Source organism: Mastigoproctus giganteus, chromosome 1 (genome assembly GCF_048544385.1).
Source record: "Mastigoproctus giganteus isolate SK-2022 chromosome 1, ASM4854438v1, whole genome shotgun sequence".
Lineage (NCBI taxonomy): Eukaryota > Metazoa > Arthropoda > Arachnida > Uropygi > Thelyphonidae > Mastigoproctus > Mastigoproctus giganteus.
In genome coordinates, this window is record NC_143575.1 from 82,094,688 (window position 1) to 82,106,851 (window position 12,164).

At 39.5% G+C, this 12,164-nt stretch overlaps 1 protein-coding gene across 1 annotated transcript in view; it reads right to left on the reverse strand.

The window, feature by feature from the left end:
• LOC150090935 (cytochrome P450 20A1-like) overlaps positions 1–12,164 on the reverse strand; it is a 197,488-nt gene that overhangs the window by 10,491 nt on the left and 174,833 nt on the right. Inside the window, exon 10 of the mRNA XM_090380742.1 lies at positions 5,042–5,106. Coding sequence (XP_090236868.1) covers positions 5,042–5,106 — 65 coding nt within the window. The remainder of the gene's footprint in view (positions 1–5,041; positions 5,107–12,164) is intronic.

Genomic DNA, 12,164 nt, shown 5'->3' on the forward strand with positions numbered 1-12,164 from the left:
GTCATTCTGAAGGAGCACTGCTTGGTACTGACCATTAACTACTCTACCAATCTTTACATTATCTGCAAATTTTGACATCAAGCTTTCTTCCCCATCATCAATTTCGTTTATGAAAATCAGAAACAACTGACTTCTGACTTTACACCAGTCTGAAGAATATCTATTAATCATTTCCCATAATTCCAACATGTTTCGGCTTATACAATAACCTCTCATGAGGGACTGAGTCAAATGCCTTGCTAAACTCAAAATTGTTCCCTACATTCAGCTCATGAGTGTGTCAAAATAGTGTACTAAGTTAGTTAAACATGATTTTCTCTTAAAAAAACCATGTTGTGTATAATTCAGAATGCCATAACTATATAAATGTCCCTGGATTGCACTCTTAATCACTGCCTCTAAGATTTTCCCTACCACTGGAGTGGGACTAACTGGTCTGCAGTTACTTTGTCCTTAGAACCGCCTTTATGTATTGGTGATATGTTGGCACCTCTCCAATCCAAAGGTAGCTCTCCGAAGTCCACAGATGCCCTCATAATTAACTTCAATAGTTCATTACACTCCCTGGCAGCCTTCCTCAAAATTATTGGGTATATGCCATCAATTCCAGGAAACTTTCTTGCCTTTATGCTCAAAAGTTTTTCTAATAAATAGTCATCTCTAATTTCTAAATTGCTAATTTCATATAACTCTGCCTCACTTGCACAGCATCTTCTAGGCATGAAGACAGATGCAAAGTATCTGTTAAATTCATCTGCAACATCAGCTGAGTTGTCTAAGACTTTCCCACATTCAGTGCACAAGGGTCCAATCTGATTTGCTTTTTTCTTCTTTGTATTCACATACATAAAATTCCTTGTCCCCATTCTTTGCTCTCTTCAGTAGTGCTTTCTCCTATGCAGCCTTGGCCTCCCTGATCCAATTTGTACCTGTTGTATGCTTCAGTACTTTTCATCGCTCTGACTGTCCCCGTGCTATCTGTTTCTGCTCTATTTAATTGGCCAGCTTTGCATTCATCCATCCATTTTGGGATCCTCCTCCTGCAATATTTCCTTAATGGTATGTATGTGTTCATGGATTCTGTGATTTTGCTTTAAAGGTATTCCATAATTCAAGTTTATTCATCCTTACTCAGCATTCCCCCAATTAATATTAAGATGCCATATTTGGCCTTAAACTGTCAAAGTCCCCTCTTCTGAAATTAAAATCCATACCTTTACCTTTAACACTGCAACATTTTTCTTCATATTACAACTGATGAATGCTTGATTTTCTTAACTTTTTTTAGATTTTCTTATCTGTCAATGGTTCTTTCATTTTAAGCCCTATGATGTCATCTAATTTGTGAGTAATGATGAGGTCAAGAATATTCTCACCCCTAGTATTATCTATGACATGCTAGTACAAATAATAATTGTCTAGTTTATTCAGAATTTTTTTTCCTCAGGCTGAGATCAGATCAGACCTTTGTGTAATGGGTGCAGGAAAGTCTTAGATAACTCAACTGATGTTGCAGATGAATTAAATAGTACTTTGTGTTGATATTTACATATGTAAAGACCTTTCATGCTAAGGAGAAACTGTGCAAGTGAAACTGGAAAGCATGAAATTTCAGATTATTAAAAACTTTCAAAGCTGATAGCACATACCCAGAAAGTTTGAGGGAGGTGGCAAGAGAGTGTATTGAACCATTAAAGATAATTATGAGAGCATCGCTGGATTACAGTGAGGTTCTCTTGGATTTGAAAAGTGCCAATGTATTGCCAATACATAAAGGTAATTCTAAGAGTGAGGTGGGTACTACTGATCAATCAGTCTAATTTCAGTACTAGGTAAAATAATGAAAGCAATGATCAAGAGTGCAGTACAGGATTATTTAAATAGTAATGAAATTCTGAAGGAAAATCATGTTTAACCAACCTAGTTCGTTATTTTAACAGTCACTCATTACCTGGATGTAAATAATAATTGTTTACTTGGATTTCAGCAGAGTATTTTACTAAGTCCTGCATGAGTTATTACTGTATAAGTTGGAACGTACTGGAATCACAGGATTGCTGCAGGGAAGGAAGCAGAGAGTCAAGATTAATGTTACTCTTCATATTGGGCTAATGCAAGAAATGGGGTTTTTATCAAAATTTGCAGATGAAAGCAATATCAGTGGAATAGTTAATCCTTAGAGATGACTTAGAGTTCAGGGATGGTCCGAAAAGTGACAGCTATCTTTTAATTCTGCAACCCAAAAATAACATGCATTTGGTGTAGCTGTTATTTTTGAGCAACTGTTTTTGCCATAATCTCCCTGTATAAGGCAATTGTAAGACCACTCTTAGAATACAGTAGACTTTCAAATTAGTGGCACCTTCAGAAAGTTTTATTTTTAATGTATTTAATGCATGCAGATTAAGAATGCAATTTTATTAATTGCACATAAAAAAACAAACATGTTGACGATCCAATGTTATATTCTGCCATTAATACACTTCTGCTTGAACCTCGTTCTATTTTCTTTATTATATCAAGTTTAGTCTGTGCGGGTAGCACAGTGGTATTGTCACCGTCCTCCCCACACCAGGTGGAAAAGGCCCAGGTTCGAATCCGGGCCTTCAGAAGAAATGCTTCTTGGACCTTGGCAACCCAGAATAGTGTAAGAAGTGAAAGTAGGGAACAAGAATAAGGTGCATTCTCCAGGAATTCCAAAATGGTAATTACATCCTAATCCTACCAGTGAAGGTCTTGGGAAAACTATTTACACTATCCCAGAATTCCTGAGTAATGCATTTTTTTTTTTACTTTCAACTTTCTCATTCTTGTTACTTCTGCTTCTCATGCTATTACAGTCCTGAAAGCTGAACAGTATGCCTTCTATTCTTATTTTCTTGCTTTTTACTTTGTCCTCATGAATATTTAGTCTTAAGTTTTTTTGTATCATCCAATATTCTGAATACTTTCAAAGTAGTTTACATATTAGCACTTAACTGGCTATCTGGGAAGTGGTGGTGATTTTTATAATGGCAAATAGTCTTTTTTAATAGTCTGGATTATTTTAGTGTTGATGTTTTTTATGTTTATCAGTGGGCTCATGGTATGAACTTAGCTTATAGTGCTGTTCGTCAATAAAAAAATTTTATTTATTTTTAAAAGAAATAATTGCTAACAATGTGGGAATAATATTTTACACTTAAGAATCAGGGGTGGCAAGCTTAGTAACCCTGGAAGTCACACATGATAGTTCTTTGAAGGTTTGAGAGCTACAGGCCTTTGAAGTATGTACACAATTTTTATTAAATGATACAGATGAAATCATTTCAAACTTGGTTTGGACTAATGTTATTAGTGGAGTTCCCCAGGGTTCGGTGCTGGGCTCATTGTTGTTTTGCGTATTCATCAATGATATTGATGAGGGTATCAGGCTTAATGTCCAAGTTTGCAGATGATACAAAGGTTGGCAGGGTTGTTAATGACAGTAAAGACAGTATGCTACTCCACCTGGATCTAGATAAATTGGGCAAATGGGCTGAGAAGTGACAACTGAAGTTTAACATTAACAAATGCAAAGTACTGCATATGGATAGCAGTAACCCAAGAGAAACATACCAACTGTGTAGTGTTACACTCAGGGAAGTTGAGAGTGAAAAAGACCTGGATAATCGTGCAGTCAGATATGAAGTTTGCTGAGCAGTGCAGATGGGCTGCCAGAGCAGGTCATGGAGTTTTGTCAATGATATATAGGAATTTTGCTAGCAGGGACAAGGAAGTGATTATCCCATTGTACAAGGCAATGGTCAGGCCAAACTTTGAATACTTTGTACAGGTCTGGGGGCCTCATTCTATGAAGGATGTAGAGTTGCTAAAATGAGTACAAAGAAGGGCAAAAAGATTGGTGGTGGGAACAAAGGGATTCTCTTACCAAGATTGGCTTAAGTTTTGCAAGTTGCAGTGCCTGGAGACTAGGCACATGCGAGGTGATCTGACCGAGGTGTATAAGACCGTGAATGGGTTCAGCAAGCTCAATGTCGATGGGGTTCTTTCTCTTGCTTAGATTAAGAACCTGAGGGGGCATAAATTCAAATTGAGGAAAGACAGTTGTAGAATAGATGTGCAGAAATTTGCCTTTAGCCAGTGGGTAGGTGACTGCTGGAACAGACTTCCATGTCTTGCTGTGGAAGTTAGCTTAAATAAATTTAAGCCTGAGCTGGACAAGCATTTGGAGTGAACAGATGAGTGAAATGGGAGGGAGTTTTTTTTTTTTTTTGGCTGATGCTGCATAAGCTTACTTTCTTGCATCTGCTAATGCTGAAAAACAACGCTGAATTTTTAAGGTCATTTTCATTTCCAATAGTGAAAAGGCACGTAAATGAAGGCACAGTTTTTTCCTAGGAATTTTTGACATTTTCAAAGGCAAGACCCAGCACTCTATAAATTTATGTATGATTAAAGGTTAGAGACAGTGCATGAATTTCTTGAAAAATGTCAACTGGTATTAAACTCATATTTGGTTGCTAATGAAGAGTTTTTCTTCCCGCCAATATTGTTTTGAGACATGATTTTTTCCAGTCCACATTTCTCTGGAAGCCACAATCAACTGTCCAAGAGATGCATGTGGTTCACCCATATCTGGTCTATATAATACCATTGACCAATAAATAAAAATTACTGTAAAATACTGAACTATGACTACACTGCAAGTGCTCAAATGCATGGGGCTAGGAACCTAAGGCTCTGAAACATTTATATCTTCTGCCCACTTCCAAACAAGTACAAATAAATAGATTTGACATAAAATTTAGCTACAAGTATACAAACATTTGTAAATAAATAAATGCACTTCAATACATTTAATATCAAAGAATGAAATAAAATGATTAGTTAAGGGATAACATTTCCAAATAAAAAACTAAATAAATTAAGAAAAAAAAGTCAGAACAAGGAAGTATGTGTATAATGGCTAATACATAAATACAACTCAAAACAACTTCCATTCAATCTCTCTCCACTATACAGTAACATAAAAAGCAGCTAATTATAAATAAGTACTTACATAGTAGGCGAACTCCACATCTTATCGAAGTGCAGTACAACTCCAAGGGCATGGATTACAGGAGTCTAATAATATTTGTGAAAATGTACATGAAAATTCACTCTTTTATATATATATATATATATATATATATGAATATACAAAGGAATTCAAAAGCAATAAACACTTTCATGAAATTCTAATCAGGCATCTGACATAATTATTATTATTGCATCACTTCTTGCTCATCAAAGTAGCATTCAGATATAAATCTGTTATATCCATTATAGATGAATATAAATTTATATCTATATAGAAGTTGGGAATGTGTCGGGTGACTTACCACCATTTTTGCTACACCTGGGGTAAAACTATGTCATTTTCTCCTAGGAACCCAGTGTAGAATTTATCACAATAGTAGCCATGTTAGGAATGGTTCTACAAGTCACCCAAGGTAATTCAGTTGCCAATTTTTTCCATAAAAAATCCCATATAAAAACTTAAAAAGGTTAAGCTGTTGTTGTGTTTGTTTAAGGGCTTTACGGCGCAAGAAAAGCAAGGCCATAACGTAACGTGCCTAACTATGGTGATGTTAAATACACAGTTTATGTATATAAATGTTGAAGTTCACACTGCGTTGTAAAGTTGTATCTGTTTAAGGAATGAAAAAAATTTGATCACGTGTGGGGTATCTGCCAGGAGGTCAGCAATACTGAAAGAAGTGTTCATCATGGAAAAAGAGGTAAACATAGCTTGTCCATCACTATTGTATTTGGGGCAATCAGTGAGTACATGCTGAACAGTGAGCTGAGTGTTGCAATTTGTACACAGTGGTGGATCAGTACCTGCAAGAAGATAAAGATGTGTCAGATGCGTATGGCCTATTCGTAGTCAGGCTAATACGACTTCTTCATGCCTGTTTTCACATATACTGGATTTCCAAGGTTGGAGATGTTTTTTGATACAGAGTAGTTTGTTCCCAACTTGACTTTACCAGATATGTTGCCATTTTTCAAGACACCACTTCTTTATAATTGACTTGTAGTCTGTGATCAGTACACCAAACGGTTCATCTATAGGATCTGTAGCAGTTTTTGCAACTAGATCAGCATGTTCATTTTCAGAAATTCCCACATGACAAGGGATCCACAAAAGATGACTTTTTGTTTCTTCCTATTTAGCTTAGTCATGGTACTCCAAATCTGTACGAGTAAGGGGTTATCACGATTTTCATTTCTGCTGTATAGCACTAATGGAGTCTGTATATATCACACTGTCCAATATATTTGTTGATAATGTGAAATTTAGCACTATGAAGATAGCACAGAGTTCTGCAGTGTAGCTGCTGCATTCAATGGGGAGTTTCTTGGCTATGGTAAGTAAGGTTGGGAAAAATTGCTGCTGCAACATGGGTGTCAGTTTTAGATCCGTTGGTGTAGATTGGCGTGTACTTTGCATGCTGGGTTCTCAATGTAGCATGAATTTGCAGTATGTTCTGTTGGGATAAGGTGTGTTTCCCCAACGATGTGAGTGATAGGTCGCATAGTGGTATGTGATACATCCAAGGTGGAGCTGTCTGCGAAGTAGTAGGCTGTATCATGCCAAGGTCAATTTGCCAGTCACTGAGCAGGGAACGCAGGCATATCCCTGTTGATGGGTTTTTAGATGGATAGGCTCTGTAAAGGTTCTCCCTTTGGGCAGAAAAGTCCATTCCGAGTAGGGTTGCCTAATTGTCCTTTAACCTTTTCTGCGTAGTTTAACAGAAGCATTTCTCTGTGTAGATGTAAAGAGGTTTCAGTTGCTTCAGCACATAAGCTTTGAACTGGCGATGTACAGAATGCCCCTAGTGCAAGCCGGAGAGAACTGTGATGTACAGGATCAAGCCAACATAAGGCACTTGGTCTAGCAGAGTAGTAGACCACAGAGCCGTAATCTAGACGTGTCCGTATTAATGCATGATACAAATGCAGTAGCGTATAACAGTCGGCTCCCCATGTTGTGCCATTATTGTTATTTGTTATTATTTGGTTTTTAGGAGCATTAGCAACTAAGGCCATATTGCTCCGGGATATGCGGTGGTCATTCCCTGACCTTTCCGCATCCTCCGTATTTGGTGGTGACAGGCTCGAACCCCGGTCTAATCAAGAAGCGTGTGCTACGCACTGCTGCTCCTTCCCACCTGGCTACGGAGGCGCCATGTTGTGCCAGATAGTACTCTTAAGATGTTTAGTTTCTTAAGGCAAGTAATCCGGAGCTCTTTTATATGTTCAAGGAAGGTAAGTTTTTGGTCTAGAACCACACCAAGAAAGCGGACACTGCGAACCCTGGGATCATTTGATTTTCTAGGTGAAGTTCTGGGTCTGGATGTAGGTTACGCTTCCTACAGAAGTGTATTCCGACAGTCTTTTGTGGTGAGAGGCGAAAACCATTGTTTTGGGACCATTTTACAACTTTGTTGATGGCACCTTGCAACTGTCTTTCTACCATTCGCATATTAGGCAAATGGTAGGAGATACCGAAGTCATCGGCATATAGAGTAGTGGATACTATATGCCGATGTGACGGAGTTCATTGTTATATTAAATGCTGTGTGATGGAGTTCATTGTTATATGAAATAGGGTGGCACTTAGTACTGAACCTTGTGGGACCCCTTCTTCCTGGATAAAACTGGAAGATAACTGGTTGTTGACTAACTTGAAATGAGTGATGATGGAGGAAGTTTCTGATAAATTTTGGCAGGTGTCCGTGTAGTCCTAGATCATATAGGTTTTGCATTATACCATACCTCCAAGCTGTGTCAAATGCTTTTTCTATATCAAAGAGAACCATGGCATTGTGTTCTTTTTGCACAAAAGCATTGGCCCCGGGTGCCAAGCGATCTATATATTGTGTGTGCAAAGCAAATAGTTTTCTTTAGGTTTTAAACACAATTTTCTTTATTTATTTGTATTGAGAAACTTTTGCACTACAAAAAGTAGGCAAGAGTTCCAGGAAGGAAATCCACCTTTGTTTCTTATTAATCTTACTAACCAAACTAACTCAGCCACTTGGTTACCCTTGTGGCACTGCTCCTGCCTCCCCGTGGCGGGGCTGGTAACCTGGAAAGAAAAGCTATCTTTCCGGGGCTAAAAGGAGCAAAATGATTTCCCCTACAGGATATAGGGATCCTAATATGGCTGCTCATGAGATAGAACACTAACTCATGCAGTGCTAAACGTCAAAAAACTGACAGTGTACAAAGAAGGCATCCAATGCACCTTGTATTGCATTTGACTCAAGAACAGTCTCTTAGTAGTCTCTCACCTTTTAAAATTCAGAAATACCTAGAAAATCTAATAGGATTTCCGAAAACAACTAAGCGTCTGAGATCGGGCGACTTGCTCGTTGAGGTCTCAGATGAATGGCAATCACAATGGCTCCAAAAACTAACATCCTTTGGAGGATTATCGATTACTGTCTCCCCTCATGCTACTCTAAACACCTCCAGGGGTGTGATGATAGCTGAGTGGGATCTCATAAATCTCTCAGACGAAGAGTTGAAAAATGAATTGCAAGACCAGGGAATTGTGCATGTAAAGTGCATATACACAAAACGAGACAATGCTCTAGTTCCAACTCGAAATATAATAACTAACATTTGATAGTCCCAAACCTCCAGCATCCATCAAAGCAGGTTATCTGAATTGTCAAATAAAATTGTACATTCCTAACCCTACATGCTGTTTTAAATGCCAAAAATTTGGGTATTCCCAAAACGTGTGTAGAGGTTCAGCCACTTGTACCAATTGCGGTTCATGTGAGCACAATCACTCCGACTGCAAAGCAGAGCAGCATAAATGCTCAAATTGTAATGGTTCACATACTACCTACTCCAGAGATTGTCCCCTTTGGAAAAAGGAAAAAAACATTCAACGGATCAAAGCCGAAAAAAACATCTCGTACCAAGAAGCTAAAAAATCTGTACAGTCTCAATTTAACACTCGACCCAGCTTCGCTGAAGTAGTACAAAAGCCAACTGCGGTAACCAGTACTGTGCAAAGAACAATAACGACTGGTACTCAAACTGAGGTAACGTTTCCCCCAGACAGATCTATGTCAGATTGGACTCGGTCAATTTTGGAAGCTGTGCCCCTTTCTGGTAAACCATATAAATCAAACAAATAAACAAGGCTGTTGACACACCAATCATTGTTCTGCATTCTACCAATAACCCAATGTACTCAAAATGTGGTGATACTACTAAAACGGATTCGAAGGAAGGAAACACTAACCGCAAAGACTCCGTTCTCGATCTCTTCCCAGAAGAAGAGATGGAAACAGGAAGACCATACTTCCCAAAAAGAAAATCTGGTCACCATAAGCCAACAGCACCTCGGACAAAACAGAGGACCACACTTCATCCAAATAATGCCCAGTTTTCTTAAATGGAATTGTACAGGGTATCGCACCAACCTTGATGACATTCGGGATCTCCTTCTCCAGTATAACCCAGTTACCTTCTGTCTCCAAGAAACTAACTTAACAGCTTCTGTTGGTACCTCACTTAAACATCATGTTATCTACAGAAAAGATAGAGTTTCTCGTGTAAGCAATTTGGCTCATGGACGGGTTGCACTTGTAGTCAGCTCCAATATTCCTTCCCGACCATTAATGTTACAAACAAATCTAGAAGCAGTAGCTGCTCGAATATCCTTTCGTTTTTCTTTTACCAATGTCTCCTTATATCTTTGCCCTAACCAAGGCATTTCTTACACTGATCTTGAAACTGTTGTATCTCAGCTCCCTCCTCCCTTTTGCATCATGGGAGATTTTAACTATAGGGTGATAGAATACACGGTAAACGAGGAAAAATACTAGAAGAGCTTTTAAATAAATTTAATCTGACACTACTGAATACTGGTTTACCCACTTATTTTCATCTACCTTCTGGGTCAAGCTCAGTAATTGATCTCTCCATATGCTCACCAGTCCTTTTTCCGCTGTTTGATTGGTCTGTTCATGACAGTTTACTGGGTAGTGACCATTATCCAATAGTCTGTCACGTAGAATCAAATTCACCACCTTGTCATAATGAAACTGCCAAATGGAACTTTGCCAAAGCTGATTGGGTAAAATATAGGCAACTAGCCATCCTGGAAAAAACAGCTGTTTCAAATGTGTCAATAAATAATGCAGTTGATTATGTAACAAAATCAAATATTGCTGGCCACCGAAACAGCAATACCAAGAGTGTCCACAAGTCATAGAATAAGATCAAAACCCTGGTGGAACAATGAATGCAATCAAGCTAAACGGGAGAAAAATAAAGCCTGGAATAAATTTTGCAAAATCCCTACTGCTACTAATCTAGTACACTTTAAGAAAGCCAGAGCCAATGCTAGACGCATTCAGCGTGCAAGTAAAAGAGAGTCATGGAAACGCTTTGCTTCAACTATTACACGGTCCACTAAATCACAAACCATCTGGAAAAATATTAGAAAAATGTATAATAAATATCCTCCTTTACATCTATCAATACTGAATATAAACGGCAATGATGTTTCACTACCTCAAGACATATCTAACACTCTCGGAGAATTTGCTGAAACCTCTGCCATATCCCCGTACTCGCCAAACTTTCAGAAATTAAAGTCTCTTGCTGAAAAGCAGACCCTAAATTTTAACACAAACCACCATCAAATTTACAACTGTCCCTTTACCATAATCGAACTACGGCTTGCTCTTAACAGCTTGAAACACAGTGCTGCTGGACCTGATGGAATTCCCCTCAATGTGGGCACCTGTACGTGGTAAGGGGGACCTCCCAGTGATGCTGCTGGGCTTCCAGATTAGCATCACTGTGATCGCCCATACCTTGGTTCCAGGGTTACATCATTGGAATCCGGCGTGTGCAGCCGTGCGCCGCGACCTGTGGAATGCGGAAAGGGGGGTCCTGGTGGTTGAGGGGCCCATCCTTAATACACCACTTTGGCCCCTGCTTCGACAAGACGGGTGGTCCCGGACCAGCCCGACTGGGATCAATCGGCGGATGGTTTTTACTGATAGGGTCAACTGCGTTCCAATAAGTCTCCCTCCCTGTGGTCCTGGGACGGGATAAAGACTTATTGGTAACGTGGGTATGGTGCTCCTAAGCGAACTCGGCGTCCCATTCGTGTACGCAGTACCTGCTAGTTCACGAGTGGGTGTCCCCTCGTAGGGCTCCGTGGTGGGTGAGGTACTTAGGCATCAGACACTTTCTTTTTACTCCTATGAGTAATTTAAATTCTATTTCTTCTGGGGCCCCAACAAGGCCCCTACCTAATCGAGACGAAACCAGAAAATACCTCTGCAAAAAAGAGCCAGAACTGAGGATAGAGCACCATCAGTGACACCGCTTTTCCTCATTCTCCATTCCACCGGAGAGCAGACACTCGGGAAAATGTCACCCGTTTTCATCCAGAAAGGATTAGAAGGGTTGACAGGATCTCCAAAATCTGTAAAAAGGCTACGTTCTGGAGACATTTTAGTCAAGGCTGCAAGCCAAAAACATGCACAGCAACTACTGAAAGCCACATCGTTAGGAGGATTACCCATCGTCGTTACCCCCCATAAAACCTTGAATTTCTCACGCGGTGTCATATCAGAGTGAGATCTTCTTCATGTTTCTGAAGAAGAGATCTGCTCTGAACTTAAAGATCAAGGAGTGACGGCTGTGAAAAGAATATCAATGCGGAAGGATGGGAATCTCGTCCCTACCCGAGTTCTCATCGTAACGTTCAACACCCCATGGCCTCCAAGTTCTATAAAAGCAGGCTATTTAAACTGCCCAGTGAGGATTTATATCCCGAACCCACTGAGGTGTTTTAAATGCCAAAAGTATGGCCACTCTCAAACAGCTTGTCGTGGCAACCCTGCCTGTGCTCGATGTGGTGCCAAAGACCACGAGAGCAAGGAATGTTTAGCTTCTAAGCCAAGTTGTACTAACTGCCAAGGAGAACACCCTGCATACTCTCGAGCATGCCAGCAGTGGAAAGAGGAGAAGGAAATTCAGAAACTAAAAACAGAGCTAAACATCTCCTATCAGGAGGCCAGAAGACGCATCCAACCTATAAATAGTGCTAAGCCCTCATACGCCCAGAAAGCTTCTGGGAAAAGTACCATTGG